At 36.9% G+C, this 23,930-nt stretch overlaps 4 protein-coding genes across 6 annotated transcripts; 1 reads left to right on the top strand and 3 right to left on the bottom strand.

The window, feature by feature from the left end:
• Nucleotides 1-231: 231 nt before the first annotated feature.
• On the top strand, nucleotides 232-1,652 carry LOC111444865 (40S ribosomal protein S25-3). Its single transcript, XM_023082957.1, has 4 exons — nucleotides 232-323; nucleotides 473-547; nucleotides 987-1,121; nucleotides 1,375-1,652. Exons 1-4 carry the CDS (start codon nucleotides 321-323, stop codon nucleotides 1,486-1,488), a joined length of 327 nt encoding a protein of 108 aa, XP_022938725.1. The 5' UTR covers nucleotides 232-320; the 3' UTR covers nucleotides 1,489-1,652.
• Nucleotides 1,653-2,234: 582 nt separating this feature from the next.
• Nucleotides 2,235-4,152, bottom strand: LOC111444864 (ferredoxin, root R-B2-like). Of its 2 annotated transcripts, XM_023082956.1 has the most exons (3): nucleotides 4,037-4,114; nucleotides 3,281-3,366; nucleotides 2,235-2,855 (listed from the first exon to the last, which is right to left on the bottom strand). In XM_023082956.1, exon 3 carries the CDS (start codon nucleotides 2,840-2,842, stop codon nucleotides 2,390-2,392), a length of 453 nt encoding a protein of 150 aa, XP_022938724.1. In that variant the 5' UTR covers nucleotides 2,843-2,855; nucleotides 3,281-3,366; nucleotides 4,037-4,114; the 3' UTR covers nucleotides 2,235-2,389. The 2 variants fall into 2 exon arrangements, with proteins under 2 accessions (XP_022938724.1, XP_022938723.1); XM_023082955.1 differs by lacking the exon at nucleotides 3,281-3,366 and having other exon boundaries at nucleotides 2,236-2,855; nucleotides 4,037-4,152.
• Nucleotides 4,153-4,637: 485 nt separating this feature from the next.
• Nucleotides 4,638-6,900, bottom strand: LOC111444863 (uncharacterized protein YnbD-like). Its single transcript, XM_023082954.1, has 2 exons — nucleotides 6,113-6,900; nucleotides 4,638-5,167 (listed from the first exon to the last, which is right to left on the bottom strand). Exons 1-2 carry the CDS (start codon nucleotides 6,654-6,656, stop codon nucleotides 4,947-4,949), a joined length of 765 nt encoding a protein of 254 aa, XP_022938722.1. The 5' UTR covers nucleotides 6,657-6,900; the 3' UTR covers nucleotides 4,638-4,946.
• Nucleotides 6,901-7,912: 1,012 nt separating this feature from the next.
• LOC111444862 lies at nucleotides 7,913-22,909 on the bottom strand. 2 transcript variants are annotated; one of them, XM_023082953.1, is made up of 18 exons: nucleotides 22,613-22,909; nucleotides 22,264-22,543; nucleotides 21,288-21,805; nucleotides 19,926-20,169; nucleotides 18,530-18,804; nucleotides 17,300-17,473; nucleotides 15,530-16,312; nucleotides 15,337-15,431; nucleotides 14,388-14,450; nucleotides 14,157-14,245; nucleotides 13,927-13,989; nucleotides 12,694-13,350; nucleotides 12,527-12,601; nucleotides 12,360-12,430; nucleotides 12,200-12,257; nucleotides 11,089-11,281; nucleotides 9,691-10,828; nucleotides 7,913-8,296 (listed from the first exon to the last, which is right to left on the bottom strand). In XM_023082953.1, exons 3-17 carry the CDS (start codon nucleotides 21,704-21,706, stop codon nucleotides 10,131-10,133), a joined length of 3,957 nt encoding a protein of 1,318 aa, XP_022938721.1. In that variant the 5' UTR covers nucleotides 21,707-21,805; nucleotides 22,264-22,543; nucleotides 22,613-22,909; the 3' UTR covers nucleotides 7,913-8,296; nucleotides 9,691-10,130. The 2 variants fall into 2 exon arrangements, with proteins under 2 accessions (XP_022938721.1, XP_022938720.1); XM_023082952.1 differs by lacking the exon at nucleotides 22,264-22,543.
• Between the last annotated feature and the right edge of the window lie 1,021 nt (nucleotides 22,910-23,930).

The raw sequence follows: 23,930 nt of genomic DNA, 5'->3' as shown, positions 1-23,930 counted from the left end.
CCCTTCTCGTCGTTCATCTTGATCCGAGAAAAAAAAAAAAAAAAAAAAAAAAAAAAATCTTCTAACCTTAAAATTAATAATTTTTTACAACATATTTGATTTAAAAACTTTGCTTTTCAAGAAAATTAATTATTATCTTTTTTAGAAAAAGTTCGGCCCAGTTTTTACTCTTGGGCCCTATCGTTAAGCCCACGGCCCACCATGGAATATCAGACTTTCGCGCGGTCCTATAAATTCTTCCCATTCAGACCAATTCCCTCCGTTCTATTCCGATCGAAACCTCTGCAACTCCTTCCCTCAAACCCTAGGAATCAAATCTCATGGTGAGTTGCTATCTGCATTTTCTTGTTGATTCATCTCCAAATTATTCTTTCTTTCTTTATTCCTTTTCATTTTCTTCTGGAACTTCTGTACTGATTCTACTTGTTGTGGTGTTTGTTGTTGTTTTTGTTTTGTATCGTTTGAATCGTAGGCACCAAAGAAGGATAAGGCTCCTCCACCGTCCTCCAAGCCCGCTAAATCTGGTGGAGGAAAGCAGAAGAAGAAGGTAAGCTTCTTAGAATTAAATACCGCTAGCGGTTTCATGATTCGTATGCCGATGTATGCCTAGCCCTATCGTTCAAGAAGATCATTTAATAAGATTTAGTTCTTTTAATTTCCTCTGGTTTTACTGCATTGCTTAGACGGAGTGTTATGTGTTTTTCTGAAGTTAGTATTGCTGAATTTTATTTCAACACTTTTGTAATTAGGTCTTCATACATTACGTAGCATATCCTTCTTCACCGTACAGTGTTCACAAAACTAGCTTAAGGCGTTAAATATGGGGCAATCGGAAAGTGATTTTTCATTCGATTAGGAAGAAAATTCAAGGCCTTCAAAAATACAATGAGATGTTTGGAATCCAGTGAAGTTTGTTGAATAGGAGGATCACTATGATTTTCTTTTTGGTATTAAGCTTTATATGGTGGTTATCAATTGGATTGCAGAAATGGAGCAAAGGCAAGCAAAAGGAGAAGGTGAACAACATGGTTTTATTTGATCAGGCAAGTTATGATAAGCTCCTTTCTGAAGCTCCCAAGTTCAAGCTGGTCACTCCGTCTATCCTTTCTGATAGGTTGAGGGTATGTCTTTTCTTCCTTTTACTCATCTGTGGTTTTGCCGGTTGTCTGCAATCTTTTTTTTTGTTCTTGGCCTGAATATGTTGAGAAGAACTGGGCATTTATCCTAAACCCATTTGGTGTTTCAAACAATTAAAATACCCAACCCACACACTTAGTCTACTTATGAACATGAAATTCTTAGTTAAGGAGGAATCAGATTGGCAGGGTACTGAAATTTATGCAGGCCTTTTTGACTAATACAAGTTTCTTATAGATCAATGGGTCGCTCGCACGAAGAGCAATTAAGGATTTGATGGCACGGGGTTCCATCAGGATGATATCGTCTCACTCCAGTCAGCAGATCTATACAAGAGCAACCAACGCCTAAGGCTATGGCACGGGGTTCATATGAACTCTTTCCTGGAAGGCCATGGTTATGTAGTTCCCTTCCCCATTTTGCAATTCCGAATTTTGTCCATTGATGAAATTATCTTTTAGTCCGTTCCAATGGCTGGATGATCTTTTAATGTGATGTGGTCTTTTATTTGTTAATCAGGTTTTTCGCGATGTGGTCTTTATTCGTTGATTGCGGGTAGTTATGTTTTTTTTTTTTTTCTAGCTCTAATCATAATGTGCCAGTCGTGTAGAAGTTGGCTTTAGTTGCAAGTTGGAAAAAATTAACAAGGATTTGACAATAGTCTCAATGTCCTCTAATAAAATGTTAACCAATTATAAATTTGAATTTGAATTTAAAAAAATTAACCGATCTAATGTCCCATCAATTGTTTTAGTAAATAAAAGCTAAAAACCTCAACCAATTTACATCCTACTTGTCTGAAGGATACCAAGTTTATAAAGAAACTGTTAAAGAAAAGTATTTGAACCAGTTCATCTGATAGTAATCGATTCATTTGACCTTTCATAATAAACATTTCACCATTAAGCATAAGAGCAATTAATTAAATAATAGTCTCTTGGATCCAAAACTAAAAGCCATACCAGAAATTTGATTTAAATTCCCACTTGTATGGCCAGGAGAGGCACTCAGGCTTTAATTACTGGCTTCCACTTTCTTCTATACAGGAACTTTACAAATGTAAAAGTGGGTGGTGCAAGAGAATTTTAAAGCCTAACTGGAAACTTAAAAGATCATTATAAATGAATAATGTTCAATTTTGCAAAACCGGTGACATAAAATTCGCATTAGTACACGAGCACAGTTATTGTAGTCTTGGCATGATTGAATTTCAATCAGACTTGAACGATAAAAATACACATAAACAAAGAAATCAGTACAAATCACCTTCCTTGTGCGTGTGGATGACACAGTCGGATTGTGGGTATGCAACGCAGGTCAGGACATAACCCTTCTCCATTTGATTGTCGTCCAAGAACGATCCATCTGATTGGTCCACTGTCCCAGAAACAACTTGACCGGCGCAAGTAGAGCAAGCTCCAGCCCTGCAAGAGTAAGGTAGATCCAATCCAGCATCCTCAGCTGAGTCCAGAATGTAAGCATCATCAGGGGCCTCAAACTCATTCTCTTCACCGTTTGGTCCAATCAATTTCACTTTGTAAGTAGTAGCCATTGCTGTCACTTTGAATGAAGAAGACTTCAATCCAAATGCCCGGGATACACTCCTAACAGAACGCAAAGAAGATGGCCTCTGCACAAGGGCACAGGATCTCCTTGGTGTAGCACTTTTAATCAGGCAAGATGTTGGAAGATTGATAGCCGACATTGAATAGTGATAGCTGAAGCCATGAAGATAAAATTAGGGAATTTAAACAGAGAAACTGCAACCATCTATTAGACACAACAGAAGACTGAAGGTAATCAATTACGCAGCAACCTTATCTACTTCAATGCAAACCATACATGTTTATATATGTTATTGTTACAAAACGTGGCTTCCAGCAAAAATGAATCATGCAAGATCTTGACTACTAAACATCTTCCCCAATATTTCATGTCAAGATGCTGGATATTCCATCAGCAACGCCAATCCGCACATACACCAGCAAATGATGAAAAAGAGCTTGGACGTCGGTTTAAGAAAAAATCAATCGAGGATGTGGGATAGATCTAGATGATGTATTGGACGTGGAAAGCATCAACAAATTGTAACGAAAAATCTATCTTATAAATAAATAAATAAATAAATAAATAAATAACTCACTTCGATTGTTCTATGATGATAGCAAAAGAAGTGAAAAGAATAATGGCAAAGCCTTTTGGTTATGCAAATGAAAAGAATACGCCAACCTGAGCAAAAGAGGCGCCAATTATCATTCCAAAAGTAGATGGTTCAATCAGGTTCAACAGCATAAAAAGAGGTTACAGAAAAATTGGAGACCAAGAAAGCAAAAAAGGCCAAGATCCAAAAAAAAAATCCACATCATCCCGCAAAGCAAACAGAAGAACTTTTAAAAAATCATTAACAAGTCTTCATTTGGAAATGAAATAAGAACTAAACAAATTATCAAGCATGCAAGGGGATAAAATGACAACAGAAACATCAAGTTTCCGGAAAAAAGAAAAAAGAAATTCCTGAACTATTCCAAAATTGAAAAACGAAACCAATATTCTCTAATGTCAAGCGCTTATCGGTTGAGCTTCTAACACCGTAGTACAATAAGCGAAAAACAGACAAATCATAAGAAATCAACAGTCTATAATAGCCAAAAAGCTCGATCCACTCCTCGCCCGAAACAAACACAACATAAACCGTAAAAAGCAACCAAAGATCCACAAAATAAACAGCGACTAACAAGAAAAGCGAAAAAGCAAATTTACAGAACCGCAGGTCGCAATCAAAACAATGAAAAGGACAGATTATAGTACGAAAAAGAGAACAGAAAATCAAAAACAGAGAGGATTGAAGAAAGACGAAGATCAAAAGAAATGAAAAAGAAAAGATAGAGAAGAACATTACGAGGAGAGGCGATCCGCAGAGGGCGTGAAAAACGGAGGAAGCCGCGAAGAGAGAAATGGAAAGTAGCCCTAACGATGCTGCCGCCAAGTACGTGTTTGTTTTTGTCGCTGGCTTTCCTTTCTTAAGAGCAGATTCCAAATGAGGACGCCTGAGTTGGTGAGCCGAGTTTCGATTCTCTACGGCCGTTTCTATTTTAACTCTGTAAGAAATTGCTAGAACCTTTGCGATCCTTCCGTTGGATTGGTCAAAAAATAATTACGAAATTAAAATAAATACATATAATTGTATCATAATTAAACAATACCAAAATTAATTTTAGAAAAATTTAAAAGTTTGGTTCTTTTTTATGTGTCGGGTTGATTTGGTTCTCTTTTATCAGCTTTTCCCTCACGTTTACGCCTTTTCAGAAAACTGAAAGTAGGAGAGATCGGGATCGGGTTGATTTGGTTCTTTTTTATCAGCTTTTCCCTCGCGTCTCTGCCTTTTCAGAAACATAACACAGTAGAAATAAACTCTTATGTCAGTGAAAATAGGAGATTAGTGAAAATAGGAGATTGGGAATAGAGATTGGACATAATGACCTAATCAAATCTTCAAACCTGAAAATAAAAATATCGACACGTAACGGGAATTTAATAACTCTTATTTGATTAAAATACCCTACCCACCGCCCGTTCACGTTCCTATTAATATTAAAGAGGTTCGAATATTTGAATTCTTATTCTCAAAATTATTGTGCTATATTTTAAAAATAAAAAATATTTTCATTATGATTAGCAGGGGTGTACATTCAACCCGACGAACCGGACCAACCCAACCTGACTATAGCTACTCTTCAAGGCTGAACAATCCAACTTACAAGATTACAAGGGGAGTTGGAAATGGCCTATTAGATTCATAGTTTTGCTCTTCAACTACCAGAAAGAAGCATAGAACTCACATCGTTGTCTTTCTTCTTCATCGGAGCGGATAACCGATGTTTCGACCATTCTTCCAAGGCTTTGCATTGAGTAGAATTCATGTGAATGCAAGGTCGTTTTTCTTTTACTATCTTCTCGGCATTTTTCCAATCGTCGGCCGCTCCAAAAGCTACTAACACTGCACATGTAACGACGACACTTCTTCCATGACCTGGAAAACACGAAGGAAGATGTCGATAACGTTAGCATAGTACAGTCACTAGTGGAATGTAACATGGGGGTCTTTGTACAAGAGACATTGATTTCAAATACTCACTAACAATGCAAATATAACAGGAACACATCTCGTGTGACCTATCAGATTTTGGACTAACGAAATTGCAAAGAGATCGTATAGAGAGGGAGCACGCATCGTCGGTTGGCTCCAAGCTAAAAGGAGACATTATACGACCCGAGTTCAATAGCTAAGACATCCCTACTGAGTTTGAAACCCGACTCTAATATTCTTTAAGAGAAAAAGCAAACCTTCAAACAATACTATTCTAGATTTGAAGTTAGCTCAGCATGAATATTGCTAATCATTTGTGCAACCCAGGCTTAAATTTTGTAAAGTAGTAAGTTAAAGCAGCACGGTTTCGATGGCGGGCATCGTAAGCAATTAGCAGGGTGGCGGGATAGAAGGTCGAAATCTAAGATCGTATCCTAGGAAAAATCTCAAGAAGTCACACAACATAAAATTGCTCCAAACAAAGCACGTTTAATCATGGAGTTCCTATAATTGAGCCACCAAAAAGGAAGGTGCACAATGTTGGTATAGATAGTAATTTTCTCATTCGAATATGATTTTAGGTTTCATTCATGTATCCTTTCTCTATTCGGGTGTCAAATTTTCAATCCAACTTGAAAGTTTCATGAATGTAACAGTATCGATAGATACAAAAATGAAAATTCTCCATTGATTCAAAGACAACCAGCGAGATATCATCAATAACAAACAACATCATAGAAGCATAGTCATCAACTAAGATCCAGTAACCAACCAAAGGAAAACTAGAGAGAAAGCTTCAAACTCCTAAACGTATCTATACAACTTTATACATCTAATTCAATCAAGAATCAAAGCTTCTCAACAAATCAGTAAAGCTAGAGAGCTTACCATAAGCACAATGGATGAACACAGGCTTCTTCTGCTCTCTCTTCCTACAAATCCACCGAACGGCCGATTCAATTTCTTCAGGCAGAGGAGACCGTGTGTCCCAAGTCGGGATACACAAATAACCATCCCCAGAGACATCCAAACACCTAGGCAATTCACAAGTACAATCAACAATGGCAGGATTACAAGGTGGCAATCTATCAGGTGAAGTAGGCCACCCCCCGACGTATAAACCCTCAAAAATCTCAGTGTACGGATCCTCCCTAAGGTATAATCCACGAAATGAAGGAAGATACCGAATGAAAAGCAAAAACGGAGCAAAAATGACGATCGACCAAATCGGAAAAGTTCCATCCGGTTTCTTCCCCAAAAGCAGGGGGAGATTGATCGATGGAAGAGAAGCAACTGAAATCAAGAGAGAAACTAAAGAGGCGTACAGGAATTGAAACGATAACAATCTGAAGCCAATAAATCTAAGAAATAGAAATAGAGAAAACAAGGCTGCTGCCTTCAATCCAATCAAAGATGAAATTCCTGGATTCATCGTTTTCGAGCCTTGAAGATTCAGATTTTTCGAAACCTAGAAAGAACGTCAGGTCAGAACATCAAAAAGTTTCTTACAGTTTGGAAATCTATTGCGATCTTAAGAAACATGATGCCAAGATCGACGGTATGAAGCAACATCCAGTCCCCGCCACCATTTCAATCGGAAAAAATGAAGCCAACAGAAAAAATTATGTTATGTTCTTCTTGCTCTACAAATTTCAATATACTTATGAAATCGCCTTGATTTCTCACTTCACTCGCTTCTCATTTATAGTTTAAACAAAAATTTCCATTACATCAAATAACGTTCAAATTTTCTTTATTTTAAAATTTTAAAATTAAAAAACATTTAATCCATAAAGTTTTGTTTTTAGTAATTGTGACGCTAAATTTGAATATATCATAATTTAGTTTCAATATTCTAATAATTCAGATTTTATTATATAAAAAAATAGACACGTGCGGTTAAAGACGTAGAGCCATAACTATTCAACAACTATACTTCAATGTCAGTATCAATATTAATCTGAACATAACTTAATAAATAAGATATTTATTACAAGTAAGAAACGGACGATATCAATATCAATATGAGAATAACTTAATAAATAAGATACGTATTACAGGTAAGAAACAGACCTATATTAATATCAATCTAAACATAACTGAGTAAATAAGATACTTATTACAAGTAAGAAATGGACCGATATCAATATCAATTTGAGCATAACTTAATAAATAAGATAAAACGGACATATATCAATATCAATCTGAACATAACTTAGTAAATAAGATACATATTACAAGTAAGAAACGAACAAATATCAATATCAATTTGAGCATAACTTAGTAAATAAGATATGTGTTAAAAAGTAAGAAATGAACAATATTAATACCAATATGAGCATAACTTAGTAAATAAGATATGTATTAAAAGTAAGAAAGGGACAGATATCAATATCAATCTGAACATAACTTAGTAAATAAGATACTTATTACAAGTAAGAAACAGACAGATATCAATATCAATCTATTAAAGTAAGAAACAGACGGTATCAATTTCAATATGAGAATAACTTAGTAAATAAGATACGTATTAAGTAAGAAACAGACAAATATCAATATCAATCAGAGCATAACTTAGTAAATAAGATAATTATTACAAGTAATAAACGGACAGTTATCAATATCAATCTAAGCATAACATTGTAAATAGAATACGTATTAAAAGTAAGAAACGAATTGATATCAATATCAATATCAATCTAAACCTAACTTAGTAAATAAGATAGTTATTACAGGTAAGAAACGGATCGATATTCTTTGAAAAAGAAAGCAAGCATAGTAAGGAACTTAGTCCCTACTACTTCCATTATCCTGCTCGATAGCAACAAATATAGTATTTCCTGGAGCAATTGCTGCGCCTGTTTTCAACATATTGATAGCACCAGCAAGCTTACTGTTTTCTGGACTTTATTTAAGGCCTTTGGCTTTGGCAATTGTTTCTCCCATGACAGCAGTTTTCGAGATCTGAATCGAGCAGCTGCATTTATCTGTCCTGCTGGAACTGGACCTCGTGATGCTTCACGTACTTCGCCAGGAGGCTTCGTCCTTCAATGGTAGCAGCTTTCCTGTACACTGTGATGATTTGAAATGATGAGTGTTTTTATAGGAAGTAGCATCGACGTATTCGAGATAAACGTAAGGTAGAACAACGGACTCTAAGAAGATGAGAAGACAAAAATTCGAGTAAAAGAATATTCTGTTTCGTTCTTGATAGAGAATGCAGTTGCTATTAAGAATGACTAGCAGGCACATGCTGTAATGCACAAACAGAGAAGAAAACCTATAACTTAACCTTCCAAGACAATCATGGATGAAGAAAATCAGAACATTGAGAAACTAATGAGCAGGAGAAACTTTTTTTTTTCGAGTCCCATTAACTATAGAGGTAGAGGATCGAACTATGCTCCTTCAAAATGATAATCGATGTCTTACCTACAGAGTTGTGTTCAACAGCAGACCAAAATAAAGTACTGAAATTGTGAAAAGCCCCCAGATCATGCTCCATAAGCCAATTACTCCACAAAATGACTAAAAACTGATCTTTAAAAAAAAAAAAGGTCTTTCGAGAAGTGTATTGTAACGGCCCAGGCCCGCCGCTAGCAGATATTGTCCTCTTTGAGCTTTCCCCTTTGGGTTTTCCCTCAAGGTTTTTAAAACATGTCTACTAGGGAGAGGTTTGCACACCCTTATAAAGGGTGCTTCCTCCTCCCCAACCGATGTGGAATCTCACAATCCACCCCCTTCAGGGCCCAGAGTCCTCGCTGGCACTCGTTCCTTTCTCCAATCAATGTGGGACTCCCACCAAATCCACCCCCTTCGGGGACCAGCGTTCTTACTGGCACACTGCCACGTGTCTACCCCCTTCGAGGAACAACTTCCTCACTAGTACATTGCCTGGTGTCTGGCTCTGATACTATTTGTAACAGCCCAGGCTCACCGCTAGCATATATTGTCCTATTTAGGCTTCCCCTCCAGGTTTTTGAAACGCATTAACTAGGGAGAGGTTTCCATACCCTTATAAAGGGTGTTTCGTTCTTCCCAACCGATGTGGGATCTCACATCAACCGTCTGACAGAGGCAATCCACAAATGCTTCTATCCTCAACCTAGGCGTGAAGCTTGCTACTTGATCATTTTCACTGAGAAAGAGATAAAGAACAGAAAAATAAAGAGAATGAAGAAACGAAAACTAAGCCTTGTGAACAACTATTTACTCGGATATAGAATCATACTATCCTGGAAGTTGCGTGTCCAACTACTAGACTACGATGATATTTTAAGCTTTTTCCATCAATCCATGCAAGAGAATTCATACCCCTCAGAAACAATGCAGAGATTAGCAGAAAAACAGGACCCAGTTTAAAGGCAAAGGCAGACAAATGTAATTAATGATATGAATTAAGCCTACAAAGAACCATACCATTCTCTACATAACGCATTGTAATAACAAAACAATAGGTATCTTACCACAAGTATGGGACTTCGCACTATGGCAAGCAGTAGAGGTAAACGGCAAGGCTTTCATATCCTCAGCATCACTAGCAAATATATCATTAATATCATGGCAAGTATCCGCCCCTCTTAAAGCTACGGCATCCCGCTGATCCTTTCATCGGCTCTTGGGATAGTCAAAAGAATGAAACTAGTTACCCTACCTTCTGTTCTCTGCATCATAGACAAATCTTCCGAGAAAATTCTTTTGTTTGCGTATGAAATAAGTTATCTGGTTACATACACAATTATGACCTCGTTCGCCCGCTCTCCTTTCTCAAGAAGTGAAAGAATTGAATGACAGTGCTAGCAAATGCCAATCTATTCACAGGTACACAGGAGAGCTCCCCACCCAACTAAAGTATAGAGCTCTAAAATTCCAGTCGATGGGGGAAAAAAATGAAACTATACAATAGCTATAAAAGCATATTTAACTCAGAGAGGTCGTCCATGGGTATGTCGAGGCCTACTGCATCATGATCTTGAAATCCATCTTCGTCAATGTTCAACCAAGAATCGAGATCTTGAGGGCCACCAAGTTCATTGCCCACACCTAACTCCATGGAATCTAAATCATGTAACTGAAGATTCGTGAAATCTGTACGTTCACTATGATCCTTTGATGGGTGAGGAGTAGCATTATTAAGGGGCAATACCACGGTAAATTCCTTTTTCGTGCTACCATTTGCAACTTCATTGGACACCCTACTAGAAGGGTTATCGGAATAAGTTCCATCCGTTAACTTGCCTATTCTATTTCCTGCAGGAGATAGCTGAGCTGTCTTCTGCTTGGGCTTTGTTTTTGTTTTACGCTCACCCCGAAAATCCCCAGCAGATGAACGCCCAGCTTTGGTAACACACAATCTAGATGACATATCCTTGTCCCTTTCTCTCTCGCTTCGTTTCCCCTTAACTCCACCTAATGAATTGTTACCCATGGTTGATACAACTCTCATGCAAGCACTTCCTACATCATCAAGTAACACTTCTTTCTTCTTCCCTCTATTCACTATTGGCCCCGTTCGGGTGAAATCATGGTCGGAAGAATGAGGTAATCCCCTTCCACCTTTATGATTCTGCACACCATTTTGATGAGCTTCACCAGGAAAGGAACCTGCAGTGGTAGATAATAGTTAAGAACCAAACATACAAGATGAAAACATTGAACTTCCTTGACGTTACAGCATAGGTCGGAATGAACAAAGAAAAATCATTACATGGCTCGGGCACGAATTCATGTGCTCAAGCACCATATATAACCTTTAGGTTACTGTCTTTTCTTTTAGGAAAAATATAATATTTAATGTGCAACAAAACATCAAACAAAATAGATGGATTAAAGTTTCTGCTAATTGGAAACGACCGAATCATTACCATTCATAACACCAGCATCGATTCGGTTAGAAGGTCGAGTTAGAATGTCTCGAAGTGCAGGCTCACTGAAGCAACTTTTTTGTGTATCTTCAAATCTTCGACATCTAGCAAGAGTTCTTTTCATGAAAGCTGAAGCAACTTGTTTTGATACCTTGGGGATCCCCAATTTTGCAGCGCTACTGCCTCGAGTGGCCTATCATATCAGCCATATGGAAAAATAGTGAGTTAATAAATGAATTTGAGCAATTTAAAATTTACAATAAACTGCAACATCAGTTTAATACTCAATCAAAGAAGAAAAAACAACTGTTTTGGTTCATAACAAAACATTCCATATTCATCTTCAAGGCAAACTAATTTACAGAAATATAAATTCATGCCAAGCATACACATTGATAAACTAACTTCTAATAATTGAAAATCTCACGAAAGGATTGGAGATTGCTTATCTTAAGAAAAATGATAGCAACATTAATATAACTCCCAGTAAAATGTAGAATTAACGTCAGCCATAAGGTGTGTCCCATCCAAAATATGTACAAACTCCATCTTGGTTGGTTTCACCACCACTAGAGATTGGACATATATTCAATCTTTATTCGGTGGGAAAGAGATTATTATTTAATTTAAATAGCTGCAAGACCAAAACAGGGTGCAAAAAAGCGAAAGCTCTGATTTTCACTTCCTCCCAGATACACGACTCACATACCCCACTCAACATTCTTGGCAAACAATCGAATCGAGGGTCCGGAGGCAAATTAGCCATTCAATCTTGTAAACTAATTGAGACCGCAATTGGAAAAAGAGAGACGAACGGGGAGGAATAACCAATCGATAAAGGAACATGAAACCATAAAAAATCCTTAATAACAAACTTATTTATAGGTTAGAGTTTACTTTGGCTCAGAAAGCCTAAACCTCAAAAACTCTCAACATGACGTCACACCTTTTATATTTGCGAGAAACGCCATATATTACTAGAGAGACCATTTTATATCGATCTTAGCCAAGAGGGAAAACTGTAAAAGGACCGGGCAAAAAGACTTGCATGAATATAAGACAATGGAAGGGGTAACATAAGTAAGCATAAATATTCTATATCTTTACATACCAACTTCTTTAAACAAGCCAACTGAACAAGCCGGTCCATCGCCAACTGTTCACGGGACCTACAAGGTTATATTATGAAAAAGGAAATTCTCACAATTAATAATCAGTTGCTATATGTGGGTTTATGATAGAAGCAAAGGTCCAAGTAACTGTAAACCCACCGTTCTTCCGTTTTTCTGCCTTCCTCGATTGCTTTGATTATTTTGTTTCCATTAATTTTTGCTTTAACAACCTATGAAGCATAAGTTAATACAGCAGCAGGAAATATGAAGCTTATGGAAACCTAAAATGAAAAACATAGAAGGCATTATGAAGAGAGCATTGCAACCTGTTGGTTAAGTTTCTTCTCTAATTCAAGAATTTCTTGATTTATTGTATCCTCTTCCCCATCTGCTAGGTCAGGCTAAGAAAGATACCATTGAAGAGTAGAAAGAATAAGGCCACTACACGGAAAAGTATATATCAAGGGTACAAACTAAATCCTGAAATACATACCACTGTTTCGGGATACAATCCAATACTCTGGAGCTCCAGCATGAGTCTATTCTCCACAGACATCTGTTCATACTGGCAATTAAAGACAGAGACATTAGACTCCTTCAAATGCATGCCTAGTGGTCCAACAAGACCATTTTCGTGAAGCTCGGAGAAGTATCCATTGTTTAATGGTTGATATCCATGATCTGCTTGATCATTAAAGGACTGACTGTCACGCCTCGATCCCAAATTGAAGGTTGTGCTTCCATTGCAAGAAAATCTACGACCAGCCCTTTGTTGAGTTTTTAGATCCAACTCAGATTCAAATGCAATTCCGATGGAGTTTTCAGGCTCAATATCAACAGAGGGATGTATAACATCAGGAAAGTCATCTCCCCCATATTGTGAAAACATATTTGTCCCTCTACTTTCTTGGAACTCCTCCATTTCATCTTCAACTATTAAAGCTGATAATACTCTTTGGTATAGCGGAGTAACGATTTTTCTCTTTTCTGATTCTAATTTTCCACTTAAAGTCACGAAGTCCTCCGCTTCATCAACCTGATCGACCTTTCTAACCATGTTTTGTGGTTCGCTTTGAGTAAGCGAGAATTGGTTTTTTCTTCCAGAACCAAGTGCCTGAGGTGATGAATCCTCCTCAGCCGCAAAAACACCCTGAGAAAATACCACATCTTCATAACTACAGGCCAACAAAAAAAAAAGGACCTACAAAAAGACGGCCCAAAAGGAAGGCAGAAGAACCTAACCTAACAAGAAAGAAGTGTTTACTCAAAAGAGACTAGAAACCTATATATTATATGTACAACAAACACAAAAAATGATTGTTATGAGTCGTAGCTGTCCAAAGCAGCAGCTGAAACGATGCCCTAAATGGGTTGCTAAGATGGAACAAGTAATAACTTTCCAACGCTTTACGCTCGAACAGTAGGGTTTACATAATGTGATGCATTTACTTCCCTAATTACCATCCCTACTATCCTAAGCAACCAGTCATAAGCAGCTACCATCCGATTATATTAACTAATCATTCAAGAATTTGTGAGTGCATCAAATAAATGAAGTTATTTGCAATTCCCACTACATTTCTCACAGTTCAAATTTATCTGAACGATTCTCTACTAAATTCTTTATAAACCCAATATCTTCACCTAAATTTTCTGCCAACTTAGCAATACCTTCAGTTTTGAATAATTTATATATGCTACTAGACAAATGAAAATCCAGACATACCGAAATTGTGTTCTCGTGATCCAATACTTCAGAGAAGCTTTCATCATTCTTGTCTAGGATTATCTGGAGATTAAGTTCAACGATATTTAAGAATTAGTTTTTTAAGACATTGAGAACTACCGATGTTAGTAGTAACATAGAATATTATAGTTCTTATAGTTTAAGAATATTTTTTAGTGAAATTGAGAACTACTGGTGTTAGCAGTATAATAGAATATTGTAGTTCTTACCTGCTGCTTCAAAAAGGATTCATCCTCTTGGCTGATGGAAGCAAATAAAAATTCCACTTTCCACCAAAATGTACTAGAACAGCAAACATCTGCAATAGGAAAAATACAAAAGAATAACATGAGCATGGTTCATGTTTAAGAAATAAGCAACTGTACGTGCATACATACGATACACGAACACTAGACATTCTTCCCCAAGAAGAGATTCTAAATTTGAAGAGGGATACATACAGCTTGGGTTACAAGCATAATTCGCAGCTTCTAAGAGTTCTTCACGGTCATCATCCGATTCACCTACAAACCATATAGAAGAATACTAATGCACGTGTAACGTCGAGGAAGTGAACCAATTCAATGGACATATAGAAACTGAACAAGAAATAAAAACTTTCTTGCAAGAACTTTCAATTCCCACTTCTATGTTTCACATCATCATATCACACATGCACTAAACTTTATCTACCTTTTAAGAAAAGAGTAGCAAAATGATATCACTATAGAAATTATTGTTTCAACTAGAGAAATTTTCTTTCAGTGAAAACAAAAGTCGACTCGATACTTAGCATACATCTAAACCCTAAACAAAAACATATTGTAGCATTCAACAAAATGTTGAACTGGAAGATTATTTCCATATAGCTCATGCTCATGTTTTACATTGCTACATTGCATGTGTGGGTAAAAAACTAAAATCTTCCTTTCTAGGAAGAAAAGTAGAATGATATCATTATAAAATTTACTATTTCAACTCAAGACATATTCTTTTCATGGGAAGCAAGAGTCATTCAATACTAAAGCATATATCCAAACCTAAACAAAACTATGTTGTAGCATTGATCAAATTGTTGCACTGGAAGAATGTTTTCATACGACTATCAAGAATATCTTCTAGTCCTACCCACCACAACAATACTTTCTCCTTGCTCACAAATATGCTCCGACTTTTTCTTGCAAAAAAATGTTGTGCCACGTAAAAAACTTTTACCTATTGATCTGATAACTGAAAACAGGTGAATCGGGGTAGGACATGAAATATTAAACACTAAGAACTTAAAATCACTCGCGGTCAGTAAGCTAAACAGTAAGAGCTTTGTCGTTAAAACTGTTACCAAATAGAGCTAGTATCTTGTTTCTAGGAGAAACACCTCATTGGACACCATATAAATCAATCATAACACACCTGTACAATCAGGGGAACCACCAACTGATGTTTGTGAAACTCGGGTGAAGGCCTTACGATCAGATAACTTTTTCAGTGGGGGGCGTCCTGACTTGCTGATGTATATCAATAAGATAAAGGTTATCAAAAAGAAATAATGAAAGAGAAAAGAAACAATAAAGAGAGAGAGAAAAGATGTTGGCAGATCTATCACCTTCCGTTTTTCTCAGAACCGAGCCTTGCAATTTTAAGTGGTTTAGTCAAAGTTGGAGTCTCCAATTTTTCCCTCGCTGGTGAAACAGAAACCCTCGAAAATGATGAACCTCTACCGCTTCTTCCCTGTCTTCTACCAGAGTCCCCAATTTCTTCCTTGATAAGTACCTTGTTCTTGACTGAATGAAATATGTTAGGAACATTATTCTGAGCAGCAGGAGCCAACATTCTCTCTTCTGGTTCCCGACACACTGATCCTTTCTCTTTCAACTGACTGTCATGATTTTCACCAGCACCAGATTCTTCACTCTCAGATAACCTAGCAGGAGACGATACAACTTCCTGTTTCACCCTAACTTGATGACTACCAATAGACAAGTTCCTTGAAAGAAACGAACCACCTGCAACAGGAGAAGCTATTCTACCACCTAAATCTGAAGGAGAACCTTCAGACCCCTGCACATCATCATGATTTGGAACAGGTGATAACAGATTAGATCTTCTAGTACGGGATATTTTCTGTGGCCTCTGGCCAACCCACTGAGCCATGGGAGGAGAAGATGATCCACTGGGCATGGGACGCTTGCGATTGTTAGCCCCATTTACTGACTGAAATTTATTTGCACTTGGAGGTTGTTCCCAGCCATCAAGAGCTCCAGACATGCGTGAAAGACTAGGAGATGAACTTCCAGCCGTAGTAGAGCCAGACCTGGGTGCCCTTGAGCCCTTTCCTTTTGCCAGCGAATAAGGACCAGCTACATGATTATCTTCACGAACATTTAATCTGATGATAATCTCAAATTAATAAAAAATAATGTGAAATCTTCCGAACTGTATGCGAGCAAACATAAACTTCTCAAAATATGGCAGTAGATGAAAATGTGCCTATAAAAAAATCAAAAGTCCAAACTTCAATTGCAGCAAACCACAAATCATTTACGAAGTTATTTTCAGAAACAGCACCCTTCTGATTGTCGTGGAAACTTAGGGAAAGATCACCAAAAGGAGGTCCTAATAGTAAGCAGTCACCCACACCTCGAGGACCTCACTCACCGAAAAAAATTTAAGAAATTTTGATCTTTCTTTCCGGTCCAACTTCCCCAAGAATGCTAACAAATGTCCATAACACCTTCACTTTTTGTTTGAAATTGTCGCCAAACAGCAATTGGAATCCTTGGAGAATGAAGAAGGGAAGCACACAGCCAAGTTGCAGAAGATTGACCCACAAGGTTTAAGTGAAAGAAAATGAAGAGTTGGTCTTGAGACTAACTTCTAAGACCGGCAGTTGGGCGAAGTATAACAGTGAGGATTCCTTCTTTGGATAATGTTTGTTGTCTGTCCCTTACAACAAGATTCCAAAGGAAAAATGATTGTTGCAATTCTAATCACCATTTGACCTTCTAAACAATCTGTCCCGAAGAATTGTACTTCAAACTATAATTTTCAAGAAATGTAATTCTACTAACACATTTTATTTTATACATTCAGTTCTCAAATTTTTCTGCCACTATGCATTTAAAATTCATGAAACACCATGCTTAGGGTGAGTTTTTTTTTTTTTTTTTTGATTAATGAAGAAGCCTTAAGGCGCTTTTTTAAGACACCGCATTTTATAACTAATTTTCTTTGATTCTCAGACTCTCGTACTGGTAAAAACTATCCTTATATATTTGTGTTTTTTTTTTACATAATACCGTTTCTTATCAAGAAGAGAGAGAAAGAGAGAGAAGAAAACAGCACGAGTCATAGTAGATTAAAAGGAATGACATACTTATTATTTCCTTTAACTAGTAGTCGGTCCTTTGCTTGTCCACCAGTAGAATCCCTATAAAGAGTGGGCTTCTTTTCAGGCTCAGCCTTGGGAATAATACGCACACTTGAACTGATAGGCAAAGAACTTCCATCGCACTTATTTGTGCCACTAATACCACTAGAAGAACCTGATCTGCAATGAACATCATATTTCAACGTTTATCCATCCTATAGCATCAATAAACAGGTAATGACACAAAAAAAATAACTCATGTCCAATAAATATCCTTTCCAGTTTCCCATAAATTGAATGTTTCCGGTAAAGAAAAGGAAAAGGACTGCAATATATAGAACTATCCATGAAATTAGAAATGTGTTCTTCCTTTATGAAGACAGAATTGAAAATGTATGGATTACATTTATGTTCACATGAATATGACTTGAATTAAAATTCTTCAAACCCACTTCAACTATTGCATAAGTGCATGCCACATAGCTAATTACTCTACTTCAAAATCTTCCCTTTTTCTGGTGAGGGAAGGGGGGTTATAAACAACTTTCATCGATATCAACACCAGGAAAAAGGGGATGGACGATAAGCAACCCACTCAAATCTGGTTGAGAATTACGAAAAGATGAATTTATAAAAAAAATTCAGATAAGGCACTTCAAGAGGAGGAAACAAACACAGCATTGTTGCAAAGCGAACAGTCTCCACTCAAAGCTTTGGCTACATAGCAACATTTTCTCAATGAAGTTGTTAAAGAGAGGTTCGTAAAAGGTTGAGACTTATTATAAAGCAAAAATCAATTCTAGACTCATCTCCCAAACAATCTCAGAAGGTCAATTCCAATGATAAATCAATTGTTGGAAAAACTATAAAAGTCTAAGAATAGCATACAACCTTGCTAGTTATACCTATAGAAAGTTACTGACAATATATTTCCATCTGGGAGGTTCATTTAAGGTTGAGACTTACTTTAAAACAAAATTAATTTTTAGACTCATCTCCCCAACAATCTCAAAAGGCCACTTCCAATGATAAATAAACTACTACTGGGGGCAAAAAAAAAAAAAAAAAAAAAAACAGAGAGAGAGATAGGTATAAAAATCAAGCTTAGCATACAATCTTGCTAGTTATAGAACATTACTAACAATATCCTAGCTAGATTTCTCATGTTTGGATTGTACAACTTTCGTCCAATTAGCAACAAGTAAAGAAATGAATAGTAACGATGAAATAAATCACCTGACACTTTGGGACTCAGATGATTGCACACCTGGCTCATTATTCAGCTTATGCAGCATGACACGTTTAAGCTCTCCTTCACCGTCCAAGGGTCTAGTTAAAACTGTACTCACAGACCGCTTCCTTTTCATCCTTCTGTCCCATGATTCTCCAGTTGGAAGTTTGCGAATTTTTTCTTCAACTAGATCAGAAGCTTCACCTCCATCCCTAAGCAAGTCTCTATCTCTCCCCAAGGGAGGAGGCTGCCTCATAACATTGTTAGTCCGGCCTTCAGCCTATTAAAAAAGAAACGTACATGCCGGTAAATGTGTAGAAATTGAAGACTGGTTTTCAAGAAAATTCTGGACAGCAATAAGAAATCTCATTTATAGCTTTAATGTTTCTCACAGAACAACCATTTAACTATATTATATTTGGTTGCCAAGAAAACTTTAAAATATTAAGTTTTAGGTAGGCGATGGTCTGAACTCGTTCCTTGTAACCCTTAATTATCTATGTTGGCCTTAAAGAATCCTTCCTGATGAATGGTCATAAAGAGGCCACTTAACATGAAATGCTCCATACATATTCCAAATTTCACTACATCTCTTCAAGTGCTCTCATTTCCAAATTACAAGAAGAACCTTTATGATAGAAGGCATCAAGGAAGTCACAATCCATAGTTCGTTTCAAAGACTCCTAGTTAGATAGCATATCTTCAGGTACCATTCTAATCGAATTAAAATTGTCCTTTGTATCTGAAGACCAGAAAGGGGGCACTTGTACACCTGAAATTGCAACATTTCTCTCTTAAAAGACTACTACTTCACTCTTTTCCAAATTACCAAAATCCAGCAATCGAAGAATTATTCGGTTCGTCTTTGCTCTCTAATAAATTGCTGCTTTGGTCACTAGCAATGCAATATAGCTGACTTTTTTCTCAAAAAGAAATAAAAAATGAACTTAAACTATGAGAACCTCCATGGGAAAACAAAATAAATAGAATTACATTAAATGCATGCAAAACAAATAAGTGATGACTGACCAGTAATAGTCATTTCTTCCTGAAGAGTTGTACCCCCAAAAAAAGTACTACCAAAAAAATGTTTCTAAGTAAAGTCGATATATATATATATAATCTTGGTTTGATTTCGTTGGATAGGAGTTATTTTCTGTAGTTAGTTATTGGGCTCCGATTTCTTGTTGGGTTTTTATTTATATGTCGTTGTTGTTCTTTCATCCTTCCCAACGGAAGCTTGGTTTCTTACCTAAAAAAATTGAAAACTTTCAAAATGAGAACCAAACAAAGATAGGTACATCAATTACTTTCATTATATGAAAAGATAATAGTATAACAAAGGCACATTGATATTGAAAACTAGAATAGAAGTAAAAGGTTAAAAAAAAATTAACAGACCCTTAATTCAGCAACTGAAGTTCGAACCCGCTTATTAAGAATGTTGTTTTTTGCCCTGTCTTCAAGTCTCTGATTCACAACATCTGAAGAATTTCGATGAACCTGACTTCCCTTCTTCAGCAGGTTAGGCGCAGCAGGCCTTTCATTAGTTAAGATCTCATTCCGAATTTGCTTCTTCTGGACCTGGGACTCACAGTACTTGTTCAATTTGTGCCAGGATTCATCCATCCTTCTTGCTCTAACCCTGAAAAGAATATGATCATCAAAATCAGTATCCTCATTCCAGATTGTTCGGATGAAAACTTCTAAGAGGAAGAGACCTTATGGAAGGAGAGGAAGTCGAGTTTGCTAATCTGTTGAAGACAATCAATGGCTTCATGCCCTCCCAGTTTGCTGACAAGAGAATCTAAATTCTTAAGAACTTGGTAGAAATCTACATAATCTCTCGACAGTTCTCAACTCTCGTATTTATCCAAAACAAAGGTTTGACTGAAGTCATTTGGAAGAATGAAATCCTAAAACAGCTAGAGTTCCTGTGGATGCTCCTTTTTTGAGGTCCGAATACCGATGCCTAAGTTCAATGGAAGTTTCCTGTTATGATGTTTTCCTAGAGCTGTGTTATTAATTGAGGTATATTTTAGGAAACCCAGAACCTCCTTTTCGTTCATTGTGTTTATACTACTATGCCACGGTATGTTATCACATTTTTCCTTCTTTGGAGCCAGGGCCAATCATCCACCGTCCATTAGAGGATTCTTGGGACATGCTTTCCCAGGAACCAAGTTAAGAGAAATGGAAGATCTTGTGGGAAAATGCTCTCACGGCTGGAGTTGAGAGTTGAGGAAGGACAAAATAGTACTTAACAATACCTTCTTTTAAATATTTTGAATAATTTTTTCCCTCGATCCTTGAGACACCCTTCGAGATTGGTTTTTTTTTTTCTTTCTTTTTCTTTTACATTCTTTTCGATTTTGAAAATTTTCTTAATTATCATGTTCTGCAACTTCTCGTTGGTTTACCTCTCCAAGCAAGTAATTTAATTATTTTCCTTTTATCATTTATGTCACACAAGTTCCTCATAAAGTTTTCTATTTATATCCAAGAAAACATGCAACAAGGTAACAAATAAAAGGGATAACTTCATGTAATCAAACAATTAGTTGCAAGCCAACTTAACAGTCAATTCACTGACTCACCCTAATTTAAGTTTGAAAAATGTACTAATAGAATTTGTAACTATCAGGATATGAATGTTTCAAACTCGAGGAACGCAGCATCACAACATCATATAAAAGGAGAGGGAAAACAATATCCATGTCCAGTGAATATGAAAATTCAATGCCGATTAAAAAATTAACATACCTAGCCTTATTAGATGCTTCCAGGACACAAGCTCTGAACCGCTTAAGCTCCTCCACGGCCAAGGGATGCTTTAAACGAGCAAATCCAAATGAGTTGTCTTCTACATTCATCCCAAATAACATCTCGAGAACCTTTTTTAACTCTTCTGGACGAGGATACTTTTGCTCTCCCAATTTTATAGGATCCAACAATAAAAACTGAGATAATGTAGGTGGATCCCCAGTGGACGAAGCAATGCCTCGGGATGAAGTAGAACCCAAGCCAAACATCCGGTTCTCTCCTCCATCACAATAGTTTCCAGACCTATCCACACTGCCATTCGTCTGGCTTATCCTCTGTCCATTGCCGTAGCTCCCCCCAAATGCTAACTCATCTTGAATAGCTGAGTTTGTAGACTCAAACCTCACATTTCCTGCCATCACTTTAAGCTAGTTGAGCAAAAACCCAAAGAAAACGGCCTTCATGTAATTTGCAGGACTCCAGAATCCAGCTCTGGAGCAGAAAACAGCTAGAATTATCTGCAGTAACCGTGACATCGAATTAGTTCCAACCCCGTTAATTAAGTAACATCTTTGAAGTGCTAACAACGTTTTTCTCAACATAGACAACAGTATGCAGCCAATGGGAAACTTGGGCAATGTACCTAGAAAAGAAGAAAAAGAAGAAGAGGGGAAAGCGGGATGATGTTCCATTCACAATCAAAGCGGTAGCAATAGGAAATTCAATTTTAGAAAACCATAATTCTCATAAGATGACGATCAAAGTTTCCCAAACAATAATTCATCGCAAAAATTGAACCAATCAGATCAGAAGCCATCCCCGACTCAAAACTAACAAACCAAGAAAGCTCTAAGCCCTAGTTCAAGCAAAACCTCTAGGGTTTGTCAGCGAATTCGCAGACATCGAACTCGTAATCCCCCCGGAAGAAAACCGAATTATTCAATTTAGCACAGAACTCCAGGTGACAAACATTTACCTGCATTGATCGATCAAACCTACATCGATACAATACAAACAGCACCGTTCAAACACCTTGAAAAATAACATGAAAAAAGAGAGAAGGATATGATGAGGAAGAGAACAGCCGCCGTAAAGATTCCGACAGAGAGGGAGAGGTAAAGAGGAAGAAAAACATTAGGAAGGTCCCGCTGAAATTTACTCGGACGATGCAGTGATCGGCATAGCACACCGCCGCTATAATCAAGGTTCTTAATCAGGCTTCGGTCTTCGTGGGTCCCTTCAATTTTAGCGCCAAGCTTTTGACAGAGATGTACTTTTTCCTTCAAACCGGAAAAAAAAAAAAAAATCAAAACAAACGCTCTCACCTTAAACCATGAACTCCATGAAACCTCCTCCTCCTTCTCCTCGAATCTCCATCGTCGTCTCTTCCATCCAACTTCGTCGCCGCTCTTCCTCCTGCCGCCGCCCCTGTTCGCCGCGCTCCGATCGATCGATTGACGAAATGCTAATTCGATGAACAGAAGAAACGCTCCCCCTCCTCTCGGGAAGCTACCGGGTGGAGGATTTGGAGAGTGAACTGATGTGGAAATTTTTCATCTGAGACGACTGGCGCGAGCAAGATGATCAGGGTGTGGATCGATAGTGAGTGGCAAGAGGAGGATGGCGTGTATATACTCGCGTTGAATTTCTTTTTGTTTTTCTTCTAACTTACTTGGTCAAAACTGTTGACTCTGTGACATTTTAGTCAGCGCCCTTATGACATTTCATAATTATTGTATTATTTTAAAATCAATTAATCCAAAATAAATTTAAATTCTTAATTTCTTTTTATTTTTACTTTAAAAAATATTAATTTCAAATAAAATTTTAAATGAATATTTTATTTCCCAAGTCTAATTTTATATTAAATAAAAGTAAAACATTTTAATAAATTTAATAATATTTCATAAATAAAAATATAATATTCGACGTAATTTATAACAATTTAAAAGTTAATATTACATCATAGTTTTTAAGTCAATTTCTGTCTCACATTTTCATTCTCGATTTAAATATAGATTTTTGTGTTGATTATTCCCACAAGTTAAATAAACATCTCGAGTTACGAGTTACATAATACCACAGGTAAGAGAAAAGCACTTCACATGACTCCTATCCAAACCGTCCACGTGTTTATATGGAATTTTTCAGATAACACAACTAAAAGTGGAAGAGACCGAGCAACCCATTACAATAAAGTCAAAATATACGACCCCCATCGATGAAATTCCCTGTAGTGTTGGATATGAACTAACAGACCAACACTAAAAGTTCATAACAAGCAATGAAATTGTTATATATGCACGTTTAGTTTAACATTATCATGGATTTAAGTATCAACTGAAGTACAAAAAACGTCGAGCGTATCACTACACCTGTACCGACGTTCGATGTACTTCATCTGTCCATTCTTATTCACCTTCCACCGTATATTCCGAGGACGTCTACCAAAATCGTAATATATACAAACTAAAGAGGTTAATATTAACAAATCTAATTTAAAAAAAAAAAATACTTGGCTTAGAGAATCGGGGCCAATTGAAGAGAAGGATAGGATAAGTACCGTATGACTGCATGTATGGGATAAAAATACTTTTCCCCAAAAATATGAACATACATGCCACGTAAGCCTGACAGTGATGT

Source organism: Cucurbita moschata, unplaced genomic scaffold (genome assembly GCF_002738365.1).
Source record: "Cucurbita moschata cultivar Rifu unplaced genomic scaffold, Cmos_1.0 Cmo_Scf00007, whole genome shotgun sequence".
NCBI classification, from domain to species: domain Eukaryota; kingdom Viridiplantae; phylum Streptophyta; class Magnoliopsida; order Cucurbitales; family Cucurbitaceae; genus Cucurbita; species Cucurbita moschata.
The sequence above is the reverse complement of the archived record's forward strand: the minus strand, read 5'-3'. Positions and strand labels throughout refer to the sequence as shown.